Source organism: Solanum tuberosum, unplaced genomic scaffold, assembly GCF_000226075.1.
Source record: "Solanum tuberosum cultivar DM 1-3 516 R44 unplaced genomic scaffold, SolTub_3.0 scf00391, whole genome shotgun sequence".
NCBI lineage: Eukaryota > Viridiplantae > Streptophyta > Magnoliopsida > Solanales > Solanaceae > Solanum > Solanum tuberosum.
The window spans coordinates 74966-96987 of record NW_006239317.1 but is presented as its reverse complement, the minus strand read 5'-3'; the positions used below and the strand labels follow the sequence as shown (position 1 = coordinate 96987).

Genomic DNA, 22022 nt, shown 5'->3' with positions numbered 1-22022 from the left:
AATCTATGTAGTATCAACCAAAATGGTAGAGTACCAAAAATCTATATCCCATTCACTTTCGTAACTTTATGTGAAGCCTTGTTAGCTAGTTTGGTTTACAAGTTATCCATAAGTCAATTTCTCTGTCCTCCGTACAATATTACCATTGCATTATCTTCCCCTAAAATCGTAATCTACTCAAAGCCAGGTTTCATTTCTCTTTCTCTCGGACTCCACCGTTTTAGGTCAGAAAAATAATATTTTTTTTGCCTCACAGTAAATGAGTCATATAAATAGTGCCCCGCCTTTTGTTAACATTGTCCAAGAAATATAAAAGTTGCATACTACAGAGAAGTGGCAAAAGATATCCCAAGGGTTCATGTTTGGGAGTATTACTGATATGAGGCTGGGGTAAACTCTTAACATTATTCAAACTCAAAACATTACTTGAATATTTTTAATTCATTAGCAATAAATGGAAAAAGTATACATGGTCTGCATTAGACATTGAGACAGAGGTGAGGGTGTGAGATGATAAACATCATAAGATGTTCATCTCTGTCCAGGAAATCCATGCGATGTCTCCATTGTTTTATGTACTTTCACCGTACACAAGCAAATAAAAATATATCCTTTTAAACTAACTAAAATTCATATTGAATACAAGAATATAGAATCTGATGAATTCGCATCATAAACAAGGCAAAAGGGAAGTAAAATTCTGGTTCAAAACATAATGATGCCCTTAAAACTGGTGATGCTAATGAAATTGACAAGCTACGGATAGATGTCTTGTCAGATATTACATGAATTCTGTAGGCGGAGCATATGCTTTAAATGTGAATGTTTATCAATCATTGCAAAGTAATGAAAATGGGAAACTAGAGGATGAGAAGAAAAATGTAAATCCAGTTGTGGAAGAGAACACTTAGGGATTGCATGGAATCGTGTATGTTGACGAGCAAGAGAAGAAGAAACAATTGGAGACACAAGCGTCTAAGGAAGTTCCATCACTCACAAGAAAGAAATAGAGCAAATAATTGCAAGAACGAGAAAGACAACAACAGGAAAAGAAAAGACAAAAGAGGACGTCTCTTTGGATTTTGGAAATGATGCCCAGGGAGTTGCAACAAATAGCACGAAGTACATATTTTCATATAGCAAGCAACAAAAATGACTTGAGCAACATCAACAACAAGAAGATGACCAAATGTAACAGAAACAATGAGAAGAACATACTCAAGGGGTAACGAGTAAAGATCAAAACAAACATGACAAAGCACCTCTAGTAAAAGATGTTAAGATTCAAAATGATCACAAGGCTCCCGTAAGCTTAATAATAATGTACCTATTCTGAACAATAAAAATCACAAGATCGAGATTGACAAATGAATATAAAACTGGATACAGAGGATTTAAGAGCATATAGAGATTGACAAATGAATAAAAAAAACTAACTCTAAAGTCTTTGGGATGAAATTTTAAACACAACCTTCAAGCAAATGCAAAAACAATCATACAATATAATTTCGATAGTGGGAAAACACATAAAATATTAATGGTTATCAATTGAGTAACTGCTGCAAGGCCAATCAAAGTTTCAAGGCAGCAACTTAACATGAGGACAAGCTAACAACTGGACATATATTTGAAGAAAACTACTTCAAAAGAAAAGATCTTATTTTGACAATTTGAAAGGACTAATACTAGCTAACAATAGAGAGAATTAACAACTCTTTAAGAATCATTTAGCATAATAACACCTTTATAGGGAAATAAGATGCTCAAGATATGAATCATATTTAAAACGAGTGGCAATCAACTAAATGATGAGCTACTGCATCTCAACTAGAAATATCATTATCCACTTTTAGCAGAAAATAGGCTAAAGTATGAATAAAAGAAGGCAGAAAAATAAACAAAACAGATTTGACAATCTTTCAACCATGCAGTTTTAAGATAAAGAATGACAACAACAAGTGTCGTACTTAATGAAGAATTCGAATCAATAACATTTTGAGTAATCTAATTGATATTTTCACGAATCAGATGCATCAAAATGTATTATTTACAATGGCAGGATCGAATGTAAGAATTAACACTAGGATAGGCATTGAACTTTATGAAAATCAGATAAAACAACAACAAAACGAACTAGATAGGCTTAAGAAGATTCATCATTTATGCTTATAAGTAAGGATGCAATCAGTGAACAACTAATCAATACAACCATATTCTAATGAATTAAGACTAAAACACAACTAAAAAAACATAAACATAAAACAACTAGGAATTGAATAAAGCTAAGAAAGTGAACTAAAACCACAAATTTACCTTTCAATTTTAATTTGTAAAATAAGTAGGGATAATGAAGAGTTTATCAAAGAGACTCACACAACATTATTTATATTCCCTTCTTTCATGCAAATTTGTGATCATTAGTCTACATCATTTGTAAAATTTTCATTACCAATTTATAATTGTAAGAATTCTTACTGATTCATTTATTTGTATTCTTTAAAATTCCATGCATATTCATCTTCTTTTTGTTGAGAAATATGTAAATTATCATAGTTACAAGATGAATATTCTCCAATATGAAGTTGTAAGTGAAATTTTATATTTCATATCTCCACCTTTTTGAGTTTTAAAATATAATTTTGTAATTGATTACTATATTTTTATATTCTTCATTTCTTGTATCTTTAGGATATAAATATAATTAAGCTAATCCCAGTTTATATTTATAATTAATTGTTTTGAGTGTAAGCATGTTAAATCCCACAGAATATTTTAACAACTAGACCCGTAAAACAGTAAGTATTAGTTATGTCTTCTTCGTTGTTTGATAATCATTTATCTTTTTAAAACAACATGTTTGTACTTTTTCCTTTTTATATGTAATCTCAAATGTTTAGAAAATTCATGTACTTAACTATTATAGAGAGGTACAAAAATTAGTGCAAAAGTAAAAATAAAATAATAAATAATTTAAAGTAAAAATTGGTGCAAATGTTACATTGAATTTTATGTATTAGAATTCATATTTATTTTTTTATATACAGATCCTTGAATTTTAGTGTATTTGTATTTTTAATATAGTCGTGCTTTCTTTTCTGTTTTTTTTATGGTTTTAGTTTTTATACGTATGAAACATTTTGTCTATAGCAAGTCGACTTTTAACAAAATGTAATTCAATAAATATGACAATATGTTTGTCTATATATTTTAATGTGATGTCTTTTATTATGGATGCCATGTCTTTATTACTTTTCTTTCTTTTTTCGTTTCGACGTGTAATTTTTTCTATAAATTTGGTGTTACACCACCTAATTTTTTTGTAGTTTTCCTTTATACGGATCTTTTTTATAGCCAATTTCTTTCTTTTTGATTATTAAAACTTACGTTTAGTAATTAAAATATATTATTTCCTCTGAGATAATAAAATGTTCATTTTTCATGAAGCATTAAAAATATCAAACCACCAACATCTGGCACAAGATTTTCATGCTATATTTTGTGAAGAGTTATTCTTATGTCAAACTTACATACAAAAGAACTTGGCTTTGAACTTAGTGATTAATTTATGTACGCCCCACTATAATATATTTACTTATATAAATTAACTTTTTTAATGTCAATTAGGGACAAACGTGCAACGTAAGTTCCCAGGACTAGTGTGTATATATATATCTAAAAGAAAAATTGGTAAAGCTAAATATTTGACATACACTCAAACCTCTGTTTAACCATCATTCGTTATAACAGCATTTCACTGTAACGACCTAATTTTCTTTAGAACTCATTTTTGTCTCTATAACATTCTACTTATAACGGTGTTTCCATTCACTATAGAAGTACACTTTTTTTTTGGTAAAATTACATCTCTATGATAGCCTTACTCAAATATTAATTGAGTATTAATATTTTGTAAAAGATATATTACGTATAAAGATAAAATATTAAATATTTATGGTAATTTATTATTGTGATGCATATACTAAATTTTAAGTATGAATATTTAAGAGAAAAATTGTACTTAAATGATGTCCATCATTTATGGTCATAACCTCAAGAGGAAAGACTATTGGTGATCTTTTTTATATTGATATTTTTTCTATTTTGTTGTGTAAATTTGTTTACAAAATTGAGTAAAGTAAAAAACAATACTATTAAAGAAATGTCACTTTCTCCATATTTAAATTTTGAACGTATTTTGAAATGTTTTAATGATATCTAAACATTTTGGTCTCTAAAATCAATTAACTCAATAACAATCTGTATGAATCATTTAAAAGCACTTGTTCAATGTTCTTTCAATTACAATTATTTACTAAAAACTTTAATTTAGTAATATTTCTATTTTACAACATCGGATTTCGTATAGTATATGATATGATACACATGTGCAACGCACGCACCGTAAAACTAGTAAGTTAAAAACCAAAAATAGACATCTCCTACTTTTTATTTTTTGATTTAAAGTCATTTAAGTTTGACTTAAAAACTACTTTTTTTTAAGCCAATTCAAATGGACTCTAAATTTAGAATACCACATTTATTTTCATAATTTTTTTTTTCTCTTTACCAAAAAAACACACTGAAGTGAATGTTGTCGGATACAACCCGGTTGAACTGACCCGACCGACTTGTTTTCTTCAAAACCCAAGAAAAGCCCTCGTAGCGAAGAATTTCTGAGAAGCAGCAAAACACGAAGAAGAAAGAGTTAAATCACTCTCCGAAATCGAATCATGTACGGTGGTGGTGAGTATCAGTTACTCAGTCTCTCTTTGTGTGTCAAAGTTTAGGGCTTTCATGTTGAATTTAGCGTTTTTTTGTTTGTTTGTGTGTGTACAGATGAAGTGTCAGCAATTGTGATAGATTTGGGTAGCCATACTTGCAAAGCGGGTTACGCTGGTGAAGATGCTCCCAAAGCCGTTTTCCCATCGGTAAGTTAAACCGTTTTTAACCTTGTTAGCTTGCAAATTTACTAACATTTTCATGTTAAGCGTCTAACTTCCCAAGCACCAGCATTTTAATAGCTAATTCGAGTCGAGTTACCTCGAAAAGAAAGTATAAGTAGCGTGTTATAACTGCAGTGATAATGTGAAAAACTTTTACACTCACAGTGTTTGTAACACGAAATATGACTGGATGTTTTGGTTTTGTTTAAGACGAAACCTCTAAAGTTTAGAGCTTTTGGTCATAGGCTGCATTCTTGAGCCTCTATGATGTTTAATATGCAATTGAGGTAACAGTGTAGGGTGTGTCATTAGATGAAATGGCCTAACCCTTAACATCAGCCTACTGCCACTAGATTTTTTCCTTTTGTATTGGGGATTTAAAGATTTTTATCATACATCATCAGTTCTTTTTTAATTATTTCTTGAACAAATTAGAATTGTTTGAAGGGAAACTCATCAATGAGACCAATAAAAAAACTGAAATTGGGAGATTTTTCTTGTTAAAATTGATAAAAAAAATATTGGCGTGTAATTTGAGGAAATAGATAACTGTACATTGAATTCTCATCTACATAGTGGGGAAACTTGAGGACTATTAGACTCATGGGTTTGAGAATCCTCTTTAGTGTGCGATGGTCATCTTTTGTGTGCATAGATTCTGGTCATGTGGTGGATTGCTTAATAATTACTCCTGCCGTCTCATATTAGTGGATCATTATACTAAAAATAGTTGTCCCATATTAGTTGTCCACCTTACTAAATAAAAAAAATCATTAATTAATTTTTTTCTGTATTACCCTTGCAATTAATTCTTTTTATAGTGTTCCCATTTGTTTGTAAAATTCCCAAGAATTTTTTAAGGGGTGAATTAGTAAAATTATCTTTTTATTTATGATTTCTTAAGTATTGTGCAAAATGAAAAGTGATCAACTAATATGGGGCAGAGGGAGTGTTACAGTAGCTGTAAGCTCTTTGTCAGGTCCTTGAGCACTGTCTTCAAACAATTGTGCCTCTTACTTTTTCCAGGTTGAGTTGCTGTTCGATATGATTTGGGAATTCGTTACCTGTGATGGATTTACATGGAGTCTTTTATTACTTTTAATTTCCAACTGTATGTTATTACCATGAAACCACAATTGTTAAAGATTGTTCTGCAAGGTCTTGCAGCTCTAACATCCAAGAAAGCTAAAGGTGCAGTCGAATGACTACCGAAATATACTTCTCTTCCATACTCACAAAAAAAAGAAAAGGGAAAAAGAATTACTTCTCTTGCTCATCTCAGAACCAGAAAATTTAAATGATGCTCCCACATATTTGTGCAACCATTTCAATGTTTCACTTTCAGAAAGTGGATAAAATATAGTTGGTGTATTTATTATATTGCTTGTACCTGGTGCTGTGAATGTTGGTTCAACGATGGAAGTCCTTGATTGCACTGAAGGATGTGGTCTGCGGTTAATGAAGTTAGAATGGCCCATGAGAGACCAGGGTTCAAATCCCAACAAAAAAGGTGGATGATACCATCAAACCTTGGTGATAGAATTATCACGTATATGTGTTGGTGGAAGGTATTTAGTAACCGTTAGATTAATTTTGAAGATGGTAAGGACACCACCGTTACCACAAAAAAGAAGAAGAGAGAAGAAAGAAGAAAGAAGAAAGAAGAAAGAAGAAAGAAGAAAGAAGAAAGAAGAAAGAAGAAAGAAGAAAGAAGAAAGAAGAAAGAAGAAAGAAGAAAGAAGAAAGAAGAAAGAAGAAAGAAGAAAGAAGAAAGAAGAAAGAAGAAAGAAGAAAGAAGAAAGAAGAAAGAAGAAAGAAGAAAGAAGAAAGAAGAAAGAAGAAAGAAGAAAGAAGAAAGAAGAAAGAAGAAAGAAGAAAGAAGATAGAAGTCCCCAATTTCCTACTTAGTCTTGAACAATAAAATTTATAGCTGATGCAGCGAAAAGTTTCCCTGGAATTATATACATAAGATAGCTGCCGAGTTTATCACAAAGAAGAAGGAGAAGAAGAAGGAGAAGAAGAAGGAGGATAGCTGCTGAGATAATTAGCAAGATCTCTCCGGTTATTCTCCTTGTTAGATGAATCAAATATCTAGTATCTCTCGTCTTCTCAGGATCAGTTCAAATCCTTTCCTCATTATGGTTGACATGTGAATTCTTAAAATATCATTAGCAAGTCAGCTGCTCACAAACTAACCTGCCTTGATTGTGAATGTCTTTATCACTATGCTATTCCTTCATGTATACTTATATTTTGCTTCTTTTTAACTAGTCACCTACATGTATGTTTTTGTGTAAGTTGTCTTTGATTTTATGATCTTTTAAAAGGCTGTTGGATCGGTTGATGAAATGGAAGTTGATAACCCTGATAATCCGGAGGATAATTCTGGATCTACTCCTGACCTTAAATCAAAGGGTAAGCGGAAATTGTATGTGGGATCTCAAGCCTTGGGATTTCGCCGTGATCACATGGAGGTCAGTTTTACAAATTTATCTAGTACCATCTCGAGATGCCATTTCCTTATCTTTGTTATCTAATATGTTGGATTGTCATGTCAGGTGATATCACCCATCAGGGATGGGACGGTTGTGGACTGGGATATTGTAGAAAACATATGGGACCATGCTTTTAGGTAATTGGTCCTTCCTTTTGTTCATATGCTGAAACAATTCCCTTCTTCCATTAACTTTTTGTTGTGTCATGGGAAGAATGTTACTCTACATATTTTCAGCTCAGGTAAGTGGGGATATGCTTTGCTCTGCTTATGCTGCATAGTTGTTCTATATGTGTCTTGTCCTCCTCTCTTAGTATGGAAGTATCTTAGAAACCCTCACTGATGGATCTTAACATCTTAAGGTGGTGATATGCTGCTGATCTTGTTGCCCTGGCAGTCTGCACACATGCTCTCTGATTGCCGTGTCCTGTGAAACATATTTTAGAATATTGTGTGAGGCAGACAAAATCTAAACGATTTTCTTTTTAATCTCATTTGGGTTAGTTGATATTGGTCTATTTCACAATTTCCCCGATAGCTGAAAGGTAGTTTTAAGCAATTGACAGCATCAAGGACATGGTAGAGTTTGTTGCAGGGTTGTGTTGAGCAAGTATTTCTAATGCCCCCAGACCACAGACCACCATTAGCCAATATTGGGCATTCTTCGTTTTGGTTTTACTACATGGATTACTGCAGTGTCCTCTTGCATTAAATGTTGTTCGAACCTTTCGATTACTGCTGGGTTGGTGATTCGAACATGACACTGGTACAGGTGTGAGGTTCGTACCAGATCTTATCAACATTCGGTGGATAATTTGACCAAGGAAAGGTGAATAGAGAACCGAAGAAGGCAGAGATGAAGCACAAAGGAGAAGAGGAAGAAGACAGAAGGAATAGATGTGACAACAAGGAACAGTAATTCGATGAGCTTCACGATGTGTGTCTGTAATTTTTCTTCTTCTTCGAAGTAGGACAAAAAGATCTAAAATTTTAGGTATTTAAACCACCATTCAACTAAAACAGGGGACTGACACACTTGGACTACCTTCTGGGGAAGCCACCACTGAACTCAAAGGAGGAAATGCCTTAGGGTATCTTTGCCAATTATTGGTGGGCTTGGTTTTAAGAGAAGTGCCCAGGCAAAAATATTGTGATTTAATTGGACCACAAAGATAGTTCATTATATATTTAAGGACAAGATCTATAAGAACAAGATTAATTGGGAATTCTCAAAATAAAAAAAAACGAACAAGATTAATTGACTAACTTGGAGATGGGTAGAGGGGCAGGCCATTATTCATTGAGTTTTGAACTGTGTTTCTGCTGGTCCTTGGGGATTTCTCAGTTATAAAATAAATAAATTGTGTTAACTTTGGATCATTTGACACAACAAAATATTTAACATAACTTAATAATTACCAAAAATGGATTTTAGCTAAAATTTATCTTAAGAGTGAGTTACTTTTCTATGTTAGAAATTATTAATTGTTTTATATATTATGTTTTTAATATAGATCCGTATAGCTGATATCTACTAGTTGGGAATAAGCTTGAGTCTTGTTGAAACCTACACTCTAGAACCTCTTTTACCTGTGTCAGACACTTGCATATCTACCCATTGCATCTAGATTTGTAGCCATGTAGTCTTTGCGCGATTGCTCTTATATTAATGTAAATAATGTCATATTAGTGATTCATCCTAAAAAGGAAACACAATTATGCTACATACTGCTTGCACTCTATTTTTGAAGATCAGACTACAATGTTCTTTTTCGGAGAATTGTAACAAGTTATTATATAAAGGTAGACCACACAAGCTGTGAAGTCACCCAAAACAGTGTGAGTTATAGTTAGAGTTCCTAGATCTAAGCCTTCCTACACGTAATCTAGAACATCAAAAATTGACTCTGATTCCTCTATGTATTCTTGTTTACACCAAAATTATGAAGGTCTAAACGGTTGATCTTCAACTTCTGGATAGTACTTCGTTTGTCTTCAAAACATCTCTGATTCCTCTCTGTTCACCAACTGCATGCTGGGACAATCCTCCATCTCTCTTTTTGACTTCTTTGATCACTGAAATACCTGCTTTATGTGAAGAGATGTGGTATTACTGATTCATTTGAAGAAAGGGAAAAAAAAGTCTTCCTTATACGCTTTTCTTGTGTTACTTTTTTTTCTTTTTTCCTGTCATTTGGTTAAGTTGATGCTGCTCTAGACTATTGAAAAAGACCTTTTTTTTTTCTGCTGCTTACATTCACTTGCAGGGAATGCTTACTGATCGATCCAAAGGAGCATCCAATGTTACTTGCAGAGCCTTGTTCAAACACTCAGCAGCAGAGGGAAAAGTGAGCAATGCAATCTGTCTCTTAGCAGTCTTATTACTTCACATTAAATCATGTCATTTATCTTTTGGGCATTGTATAACAATTGGGTACATGATTTCAAGCTTTATTATTCCTGAATATGCGGCCTTTTTCTGCCTATTTTGTGTCTTATGTTAATTTATAGGAGAACACAGCTTTTTTCGGAGGACGATAAAAATATAAGATGAAAGCACATCCTTAAGTAAAGTTTACATATTTATCAATCCTGTAGGCCCATGTCTTTTCAATTTCAAAGGGGAAAAGTATGAACATTCTAATAGCTTCCTTTCATATAAAAGCCATTAACAAACCAACAAGGGTGGTGGTGGACTGGTAAGTACTCCTTCATCCTTAACCAAGAGGTCTCGGGTTCGAGTCTCCTTGGGTATAGAGTCGCCTTTATTAGGGAGCACTTTACCCCCCTCCCCAATGTGGGACTTCCCGACACGAATCTGAATTTAGTCGGGCTCCAATGTGGGTACCGGAGAGGCGGAGACCGGGTGGGAAACCAAAAAAAGAAGTCATTAACACCAAAAAGTTTGTTAGTTTGATGTGAAAACAGTATATATCCAATTAAACTAAGTAATAAGGTGATCGGTACTTTTATAATTGATGAATGCTAAAAGTGCAGCTATTTGTGATGAATATGGACCTAGAGCTCCGATACCAGTGATGTAGCACTAGAAATTGGGTAGGGTGAAAGAGAAAGGGAAAATATGAGAAAAGAGAGGAGAGAAGAACAGTGAGAGTAGAATAAAACAGAAATAGAGTGAGAAGAGTCCACAAAAGAGAGATTTTACAAGCAGTTCATCTGTAAAATATCTTTTGACTAGAGCGATTCTTGTGCCCATGCTTGAGCAATTTGGACCTCTCAAAATAGTTCTCTAAGCTATCTTCCCTATTAAAGAACAAATCTAGGTCAAGTTTCCATCAAATTTATGTCCATCCATCTTGATTTTTTTTATAAGGTCATTGTGGTCCTCATAGATGGTGGATTTCTCAAACATAAGATGTCACTTATTAGGGACTTGCCTGGAATTCATATTCGTGGTGGTCTGCTAAGTTATGATTGTCAACTACTGACTGATTTACTGATCAACTGTTCGTTTGCCACAGAATGGATCCCAAGTGTCAATATAAAAGCCTTACCTTGTTTAATTTGTAATACCTTCTAGAAAAAAAAAGTAATACCTTCTAGAATCAGTCGAGTCCAAGGAATTACTTTCCTTAACAAGAAGTGTCTACTGTGAAAGAAATTGTCCATCATGAACCAAAAAAAGGAGGAAAGGCAGTCTGGTGCTTGCACTATTATGTCATCTGTATGCAAAATGAAAATTACAGTGGACTGATGATCATCTATTTAACAGGGCTGCAGAGATAATGTTTGAAAAATACCAAGTTCCAGCATTGTTTTTGGCCAAAAATGCTGTAAGTGCCTTTACCCACTTTGAATCTTTAATTTGTAGCGTCTTAAACATAACCTTCTTTGTGCTATTTAGTAATGGAACTTTCACTTTTGATTCAAGAATAAAGAAAAAATAATAAAAAAAGCTGTTGCTTCTTAACGTTACAAGATCATTCCACTCTAGTTGTTAATTTTCTCATGGTACTGTTAATGCTAGGTTCTCACATCTTTCGCATCAGGACGTGCAACTTCTTTGGTTGTTGACAGGTAGGATGTTATGTTCTACTTACTGGCTATCCTTTTGAATTACTTATTTGACTTGTCTTGTCAATAATTAGCTCAAGTGGCAAAAGGTGGAGGATTTGTGGCTTAGGTCGCAGGTTCAAGCCCCACACCATGCAAAGCGAAGCCCGGTATTTAAGTGGAGAAGGGTAGAGGGGCGGGCCCATTATCCACCGAGTTTAGAAGGCTGTGATTGGTCCAAAGGGCGGGTCACAGACGGATTTCTCGGTTATCAAAAAAAAAATAAAAAAATATCTAGTCTCTTAGCCATAATATCATTTATATTATCTGCATCGCTTTGTACCTTCCCTTCAAGTGGGATATGAAAAATTGGAAACTTCATGACTTCTGGTGCATGATGGCATCTTAATCTCAGTTTCTTTTCACCTTGAATAGTTAAGTTTCTATACATTTACATCTGTAGCAGTCTAAATTTGATTCATAACTGTATGATGTTCGATGAGCGAATGGTGAAAATGAGAGGTTTTCAAGTAGGCTAGCATCTTATTCGTGAAGAATTATGTTTGAGAATATGGAGATATGATATCAATCTTTGCAATCAGTATTAAGAATATGTGATAATGTGAATTATAGAAATGCTATAATGCTCTAGCTTAGATTAGGTGGATACTATTCTGTATTGTTATTCTCTTTCAATCTCCACTATTGCTTAGTACACCTGTAATACCCTTCCATTTCAATCATCTTTTTTTAATTCTAGTATGTGATGTCTTCTGTTTCTTGAGAATGTACCAGTTTTGTATATTTAAGCAAAAGAACACAGGTTGTGCTGAAACCATATTTCCATTGGGGAAAAAGGAACAAAAACCTAGGATATTAATGATTGAAGCAGTGTCTTCTATGTAGTTCTGTTTACACCAAAACCAAAAAGTTTATTGCAGTTCTACTTGGTCCTCTGTAGTCTGTACTGAGTTGCAACTATCTTCAAAACATCTGGAATTCTTCTTTCCAAATTGTCCATCATATACAAGTTGGGATAAGCCTCCATCTCTCTCTCTCTCTCTCTCTGAAGTTCCTGCTTTTGCCTCTTCCCAGCCAAACAAGACTTCAATTATTTTTCTTGGCATTGTCCGGGCAATGCTCTGAGACTAATGGAGATCTTCCATAGCATGTCTGCCGTCCTGCATTTTAGGAATAGATGCTGACTGTCTCAGCTTCTTTGGATAAATCTCTCTCCTACTAAGGTTGTCTTTCATAACTGCTTTCTTAGCTAATAACCAGCTAAAATATGCAACCTTAAAAGGTATACCCTAAAGAGTCTTGTTGCCACCATAATGTGTTTCCATTTGTACTCATCTAACTGCTTGTAAAATTCTACTAATGTAGCCACTTCCCAATCATTTAGATTCCTTCTGAACTATGTATTCCATCCTTGAGGAGACCGTGCTTCTTTTACTGTCTTCTGTTGTTTTAGTCCAGGAAAATGTTCTTTGAGGCAAGTTTTACCCAACCAGTTATCCTCCCAAAAAGACGTTTTGCACCCATTTTACATCCTGATAATAGAGTGATCCCTCACTAGTGGCCTAAGTGTTCTTATAGATCTCCACAAACTCTATCCATAAGGCGAGTGCACTTTCTTTGAGATCCACCTGTTATCTTCACCATATTCACTTTGATAATACCTCCTAGTAAACTTGGGGTTCATGGGAGCATCTCCATAGCCATTTAATTTTGAGTGCCTTGCTGTATAACTTTAGTTTCCTAGTGCTTAACAAGCCCTGCCTCCTCCAAAGTAGAACATTGCTCCACTTGACTCTGTAAAAAATCTTTTTATCCTTATTACCTTGTCATATAATAAGGCTATTCTTCCTTAATTACAATGATTACAATGATTTTGTTGTACAAGAACAAGGGTGACATTCACAATTGCTACAACTATAGGGGTATTAAGCTGCTAAGCCACATTATGAAGATTTGAGAAGGGGTGGTGGAGATAAGGGCGAGGAGGGATGCGACTCTTTTCGAGAATAAGCTCGATTTAATGTTGGGACTCTCAGCTACATAAGCCATTCATCTCTTAAGAAGACTAGTGGAGTAAGATAGAGAGAGGAAGGACTTACACATGGTGTTCATCGACCTAGAAAAGGCTTACGACAAAGTTAAAAGGAATTCTATGGAGATGCTTGGAGGCTAGGGGTGAACTTGTGATGTACTGTAGGACAATCAAGGACATGTATGATGGAACTAAGACTCGTGTAAAGACAATAGGAAGAGACTCAGAGCACTTCCCTATTTTGATAGGGTTGCACCACCTAATAGACAAGTTCTACAAAGTAGTGGTTAGACCTGTTATGTTGTATGGGGCGGAGTGTTGGCTAGTAGTGATCTTTACGTTCAAAAGATGGAAGTTGTAGAAATGAGGATCTTGCAATGGATGCGTGGGCATACTAGGAGAGATGAGATTAGAAATGAGGATATTTGAGACAAGGTGGGAGCGACTTCGGTGAGGACAAGAAGCAGAAAGAGAAACTGAGATAATTCGGGCATGTAAAGAGGAGATGTACGGATGTCCAAGTGTGGAGGTGTGAGAGGTTGGCTATGAATGGTTTCAAGAGAGGTAGGGATAGATTGAAGAAGTAGTGGGGAGGAGCTGATAGACAAGACATGACACAATTTTGGCTTATCAAGGACATGAGGTAGGAGGTTGTGGAGGGCACATATTAGGGTAGGAAGTTATTAGGTAATAGTGCGCTGTCTTGCTATTTGTCCATATTAGTAGTCGTAGTATTGCTATTGTAGTTTCTTGTCTTCCAATTTTTGTTACCACATGTTTTTTATACTTCGATTATCGTATTATTTTGTTGTAGTTATTGTTCAGAATGCTTTGGTATGCTTTCACTCCTTTGTTTATTCTTTTTCTGGACTACTTTGAATTGTATTTTCTTGAGCCGTAGGTCTATCGTAAATAACCTGTCTACCTCTGTGGTAGGCGTAAGGTCTGCATACACCATACCCTTTCCAAAACCTTACTCTGTGGGACTAGACTGGGTATGTTGTTACTGTTATCAATTGTTCACTCGAACCAAGAGAATAACATTTTGGAGATCCACACATTGGTGCATGGTAGAAACTTCAATTATATTCGTAGACTTGGGCTGACATAGGTAAATGATGCCTTGAAAAATATGAGGATTAGAAAAACTTGTTCCCGTGGGGATCTGGAAGTGCTTGGAGAGGCTGGTGTAGAATGATCTGGTAGCTTTGTTCCAACTTATAAGATCTAGATATATTCAAAGGTGTGTAAGCTATCTTGACATTAAAATCATAATTCAGACAATGTTACTCTAGAAAGAATGATAGAGCGCAGACATAGGAACCATCCATTCAATCAACTACGCATCAAATGTCCAATCATGGACACAAAATTAAAGCGAATTTTATCAAATAACATTTAAGGGTATGGCCTAGTGGTCAATAAAGTGGGTACAAACCTTCGAAACCAGGGTTCAAATTCCAGCAGAGACAAAAACAATAGGTGATTTCTTCCCATCTACCTTAAACTTGGTGGGCAAAGTCATCCGGTTGGAGATAGCAGATACCCAATGAAATACTCTAGAAGGAAAAAGTTATCTGGTTTAGAATACAGTGTTCTACACTTTTATTACCCAATGAAATACTCTAGAGGAAAAAAGTTATCTGGTTTAGAATACAGTGTTCTACACTTCTATTAAATTGTTAAAGAATGTTTGGCATTTTTCTATGGCCTTGGATCTGGGCACAGTTCTCTTTTCAAGTTGCATCTGTTTCTATTTAGGAAACGGAATGCATTGTCTGTTCTCATCTGTTTACCTCCCCCCCCCCACCCACCGGCTAACTTTTATAAATCAGTTTTTTCTTGCATTTTTTCTTTGTTGTTTATTGAGCATTACTAAAGAGATGTCTGAACTAATTGGTTCAGTGGTGGAGGATTGACTACTGTTGCTCCGGTTCATGATGGATACGTTCTTCAAAAGGTATCTCTTAACAAAGAACAACTACTTAAATGTGTTATTGCCCCTTTTTTTCTTTTGCTTTTCTGACTGTTAGAATTTGACTGGTCAAAAGAGATCAACGTAGGAGGGGGTTTTACCTTGTGCGCACCCAAAGGGTAGCAGCTGCGGGTTTCCCTTGTCATAAAAAAGAGATCAACGGATGATCATTTTTACCTATTTTGTTGATCTATTGTAAGATAGCTACTTCCAGTTTGCAGTAATATGACCTCTTTCAGTTTCTTCCTTTTGGAAATTATAAAGTTTATTTCCTAGCATTAGCAGACTTCCACTTAACACTGTAGAGATCTCCCATTAATGTTTGTATATCTGACATGCTTCAGTAAATTGTTTAATTGCTCTGAAGCAAATTATTTCGTTTCGGAATCTGCTAATCGTTCCCCCTCACTGTCAAAACTCAAAAAAAAAGAGAAGAAAAAATAGGAAGGAAAGAAGCAAATGCCTATGATATCTTTTTGTACTTCCCCATGGTAAGCACCGAGGGCCTCAAGTTGTAGCTCACTAGAATTTCTTTGAGAGAACTGACATTTTGGGTTGGCACTTTCCCCTCGAATAGAAGTTTTAAGCAACTATTCATTCATAGAATTTTCCTACTTTTTCCCCTAGATTTTAAGCTAGATTGAAGAAGAAATCAAGTCCAGGACATGCATTCTAAGGTGGAAAATCCGACTTATTTTTATGAGGATTGATCAAATCTATTTTAGGTGTTGAAGGGGCCAGGCCTCTCTAGATGAAAATATAAGATGTATTTTTTTTGTCTATGGGAGGTAGAAGGAGAAAAAGGGTTTCATGTTCAGGTTCATTAGCCCTTCTCTTTGCTTGGGGAGGCAGGGTCTAAGCTGCTCACGAACTTGTAAAATCCGTTTTATTTGGGTAAGGAAGGGAAAAGTGAAGTGGTTATGGATGTTAAATCTTCACCAGATGTTCTGTGCATTGTTTCCAACTTCTCAAAGTTCTGTTTTGGTTGTAGTCTCTGGTGCAACAATACTACTGCATGTTTTAGAGCTGGAGGCTGTATTTTACTTTCTCAGTTCTTTCCTTACATTGTAAAGTTCTCTTTTGATGTACCTTTGCCCCAGCATTTCCTTAATGCTGGTTGTTTTACGTCAATAATATTCCTTTATTACTCATAAAAAAGTTCTGTTTTGGTTTAATTGAATAGATATGTTATAATTCTTTAATTTGATAACAGGCGGTTTGTACATCTCCTATTGGGGGAGGAATCCTTACTGACTGCTTGATAAAAAGTTTGGAACAGAAAGGCATTACGGTTAGATATTTATTGTTAGTTATCCTTAAGACTTGTTTGAATACAAACCCTTCGGGGTGGCCCAGTGGTTTGTGCTTGGGACTTCCATGTTGGAGGTCTCAAGTTCGAAACCCCTTGCTAGCGAAAGCAAGGGGTTTGCCTTCTGGGTCGAGCTCGTCGCACCAGGCTTGCCTAGTGCGGTTTACCTCTCCTATGTGGTTTGCGAGCTATTGCATAGGAGCGGGGGTTTTACCCTGTGCGCACCCAAAGGGTAGCGGCTGCGGGTTTTCCTTGTCATCAAAAAAAAAAAAAGACTTGTTTGAATACAATGATCCACTCTGTCTTGAAACAAACTTTTTCTTTCCTTTTCCTGTTTATTTCTAGATAAAACCTAGGTATTCATTCAAGCGGAAGGAGATCCGTCCAGGAGAATTTCAGGTAACACATCCTTGCTTCAGTGCTATAACCAGTCTAATTGTTTAATCCTTCACATAAATTGCAAGTTTAGCACTTTCAAGTATTCAGGCTTATGTTTCTTTGTAACTTTTTCTTTTTCAATACAAGAAAAAAAGGAGAACCAGATTACAACATAGCCAGTGAGAACCTGATTGTGACTTAAAATAAATTTGTGCTCAACTTTCGTCTTACATCAAAGATATTGTACTTGGGTGTCATTGCTTTCTCCTGCATCAAGTTTTTCTTGCTCAAAACTTTCATGCTTTGTTTCTGAAGAGTTCATTCTGTTTGCATTGAACATAGACATAATGGTTCTTCTTTAGCCAGTCGCATCAAATGGGAGGCATCATAGAAAGCCTTATTTTGTCATTGGCAAATAGGCAATTAGTTTCTGATTTGCATGGTCTGCTAGCACTTTTGTGCTTAATGCCTTTAATCTTGTGATGTTTTGATAGATTTGTTGCTGATATTTATGATTTGTTTCACAGACGGTGGACCTTGATTTCCCTGATACAACAGAGAGTTACAAGCTATATTGTCAGGTTAATTATTCTTAGCATTTCTTTCTTCAGTTGTTATTTCTCTCAGCTTCTCAGTATTGTTCTATTTTGCAGAGAGCGATTGCCAGTGACATAAAAGAATGCGTCTCCCGAGCCCCAGATACTCCATATGATGGTTTCTTTCTCCTCTCAGCTATTTTTTTTTATCTCCCCCCAATGTAGGAGAAATTTACAGGCAATGAAATCTTGATCCAAGTGTAGTGAAAGGAGATGATCCCTGAAGATATTGCTAACTCTCTATAATGTGTTGTTGACTGACATGAAAGACTTGTCTCTTCTGTAATCCCTGGATCAGCTATTATACCCTTATCTAAAAGGAAATAGAAAAAGAAAAAGTGAAAAAAGTAACTTCCTCATAGAATAAAATGTCACTGATATCTTTTGGCCAGTCTTAAGACCTTTTGAGTATATATTCTTGCTCATGATGACAGTTAAGATTGCTTCAAGTCCTAATGACACTTGATTCTTGTATCTGTTCACTTTTTTAATTTTTTTTTTATTCTATATGAAGTATGTTTGTTTTGAAGTTTGAAAATATTATGCTGCTTCTCTCTTTCGTGCAGACAGTTCATATTCGAACATTCCAACGACATCTTATGAGCTACCTGATGGGCAGTAAGTGTTGTACTCTTGCTCTGTTTCTATTAGCGAATGAGTGATTCAGTTTCCTTGAAATCTTTGGTTGAAGATCTAAATGCAAAAACTGAAAACAGTTTCATTTAGTAGTTCGTAATGTTAGTCTTTTTTTGTATGAACTCGAAGCCTTATTTTAGTAATTTTTCTGTCCAAGATTATTCGGCTTCATCTGTTCAGACTTCAGAGTTACTGCTGTGTCCTATTTTGATTAACCTATATGCCTTATCAAAACATACAGACCACCTTCCTTAATTGGCAAAGTCCATCATTTGAAACAGTGTCATACTAACTTAAGATAGAATTACTTTATAAGTCGATATTTTTTTTGAATTTGACGCAACAATACTTCTCATATTACTTAAATATCTAGCGACCTCATATCTACTTCATCAAAAAAATAAAATATCTAGCGACCTCATATCATATATAGGAACTCATTACTGTTCTCTTACTCATTGCATTAGGTCAATGAGATTTTGGGGGTGGGGGGTAGGGTGGCATTCCTTACTATGGTTAACATTTTGTTGCTTTATGACACAGGACGATAGAAGTCGGAGCGGATAGATTCAAGATTCCTGATATTCTATTCAATCCATCATTGGTTCAGGTTGGTGTTGCTTTAGTCTTCCAAATCCAGGTTTCTTGTTCAGTTTGCCTATCTTATGCGAGTAGGATGGATGTGTACTGTTGTTTGTACACACTTTCATCTTGTTCTTTCCAGGATTCTGTATTGTTAGGTTTATCCTAAGATGTTGTATCTGTAGTGCTTCTTGCTTTGCCTCCCTTCTGTTGTTGTATTTGTTGCTTTTTATGTATTGATCCTCCGGAAGTAGGGTGTGCTTATAGCTGAAGCACTCGTTGGTATGATCTGTAAACTGGGTTTTTTCCATTGCAATGGATGAGAACTATATTTTAAGGATTATTTTGATAGTAAATGAGGTTTATGGACTTCGCTGTGCTGATTTGCATACCTCCAGTATTGTTCACACATTTTGGTTTGACATTACCTTTTCAAAGTAGCATCTCATTTCCTTGTATTTCAAATGTTCACTGAAAAGTTTATAATAATTAGATCACACTATAGTGGGATGTTTCTAGGGTGAACTTTATGTTCCATGACCCCTCCACCTTGAGATTCAGATTATTTGTTCCATTGCCGAAGATAGAGATATCCATCTGTAATGACTTCTGATAAAATATTTCTTGTGTTTTTTTTTTCTGTATACTATCATATGTTTTCAAATGCAGTAATGTTCTGTCTGCTTAAAAATACCTGTTATTCGGAGAATCTGTCCTCTGCCATCTCAAGCTAGCTCCTTCAGGTCCTTCATATATCTAGTCTTTAATTTGGTATTTTCCTTACTGATGTCACAGACTATTCCCGGTATGGAAAGTTTTGCTGAAACTGCTGCTTCCCTTCGTGGTCTACCACAAATGGTTGGTCCTTTCTCTCTCAAATTTGTCCGTATAGATAAAATATCGGTTAAGGACATGAGTCCTTCAAAATGTTCTTCTTTCGCCTTCTCTTTTTTTTTTTTTCAATTAGTAATTGTACTCAAAACTTTTCAGGTTATAGATAGCATAAACAAGTGCGATGTGGATATTCGAAGAGAGCTTTTTAGCAGTATATTGGTAAAGCCATCAGCATTTCTTGCAATCTATTTAAAGATGAGGCATCAATTCCTTTTTTTGTGTGCTTCCCTTCTTTTCCTTTGTTGTTTACATTGAAATACTTGTTAAGTCACCTGACAAAGTAAATTCATTTAAATCCTCATTTTCACATTGTATGCACTGAAACTGAGAGGATGCTTCCTTCAGGAGAAGAGTATGGAAACTGCATGACTAAGTGACTTTAATTTTAAAACTGGACTGATGCTCCTTATGCCATAGTACATAAAGAATACTATGTGAAGAATAACAATATGAAAGTTCAAAATAGGAGATTAGAACCAATATTCAAATTTATCACTGGATTAATTAACTTCGGTCATGTACCCACTACGAGCATATGAATTTCCTAAGACTTATTTTATTTTGTCTATTTGAGTTTGAAACTTTAGATGAGATGTTAGTTTGACTACACTGTCCACTACAGCTTGCTGGGGGAACATCATCGATGCAACAACTTAAAGAACGTCTGGAGAAGGACTTGCTAGAGGTGCCGTTTCCCTTTTGAATCTTAACCATGCCCTCTCCCTCATTCATGCACGTAATTGTGTTCAAGGATAGCATTCTCATTTTATCTCCTTAGCTTGAATAGCCTAAGTCTGTATCTTGTATGCTCTTCTTCCAGGAGTCTCCTCAGGCAGCGAGAGTCAAAGTACTGGCTAGTGGAAATGCTACAGAAAGGAGATTCAGGTTAAATTATTACTCTGTAGTTCTCTTTACTGTTTCTCAGTTTCTCTTCATGGTAATAGTTCCTTTTGATGTTGAGTGTATGAAGTGTGTTTTGTACTCTTCTCATCTGGATGTAACAACATTCACGGACTGGGTTGGACTTCTCCCCATATTTGTTACTTCTAAGTTTAAGCTGACAACATTATGCGAGAGTACAATTTCAAGTATCTTGTTTTTTGGTCTCCCTTGCCCTTACCCCATTTAATTGCAGAGTTGAGAAAGCAGTAAACATACTTCCATATATTTTATCCGCTTTTACTACATACAACCTTGAAATGGTAATTTGATGAAGATATACGACATAAATGATGGGTTCTTGCATTTAGCAATGGGGAGAAGCTTTCTTCACACGAGTGAACTAACAAGTTATTGTGCAGTGTTTGGATAGGGGGCAGCATATTGGCATCTCTTGGTTCCTTTCAACAAATGTGGTTTTCAAAGTCCGAGTAAGTTTTACATCTCTCTCTTAGGCTTGAATACAATACTACACTTGTTTTGTATCCTTTAAAGTAGCACCCGCGAAATCCGCTATAACTGTAGTTTTCTCTTAGTGAGTACACCTTTTGGTTTATGCTAATGACAGGTACGAAGAACATGGGGCATCTTACGTTCAAAGAAAATGCCCTTAAGAAAGACGATTTAGCTGTTATATTCTGCGGATAACACTCTATTTATTGAACTAGCATCAAAGAAAGAAGACTGTTTTCCCAGACTTACGTGCTCAGTTCATGTCTTGTATTATTAGGAATCTGTATCAGTGGATACCGTTATTTTGCAATGCACTATGTACATCCATATCGAACTAGCATCGATGTCTTGACGTAATATAAATCAGCGACTTGCTATTTAAGCTTTTTAGTGAAAATGCTAGATTTAACTCCCTACAAACAATGACGAAAGGAATATGTGCTAATTGATAAGTACCTTGTTTGACAATTAAGTGGACGAAACTCCTTTTTGTTTCTCGATGATGGATCAATCACGTAGCATTCCTGGGTTTGTTGTGGTTGGGATGGATTTTTTTCTTTGATGTTTTCATATTGGGTTGGTCAGTACTTTGAGAAACAATATTTTTAAGAAAATAAGTTCCTTGAAAATAAAAATAATTGAGTTCTATGGCTATTTTAGAATGAATTCCTCTTTTTATTTGAAAAGTTATTATGCTTATGATAAATGACATACGTTTGTATTGATTCATATGTTACAAATTTTAGTTTGTTTAGA

At 35.0% G+C, this 22022-nt stretch overlaps 1 protein-coding gene across 1 annotated transcript; it reads left to right on the top strand.

Moving 5' to 3' along the window:
* Positions 1-4644: 4644 nt before the first annotated feature.
* On the top strand, positions 4645-21761 carry LOC102600647 (actin-related protein 4). The gene is made up of 20 exons (XM_006362299.1): positions 4645-4743; positions 4837-4928; positions 7271-7417; positions 7502-7575; positions 9705-9785; positions 11171-11231; positions 11426-11475; positions 15410-15464; positions 16693-16770; positions 17134-17187; positions 17694-17747; positions 17820-17880; positions 18329-18380; positions 18942-19008; positions 19776-19838; positions 19971-20033; positions 20497-20559; positions 20695-20759; positions 21176-21244; positions 21382-21761. The coding sequence occupies exons 1-20, from the start codon at positions 4731-4733 to the stop codon at positions 21425-21427; spliced, it is 1308 nt and encodes a 435-aa protein (XP_006362361.1). The 5' UTR covers positions 4645-4730; the 3' UTR covers positions 21428-21761.
* The last annotated feature ends 261 nt before the right edge of the window (positions 21762-22022 follow it).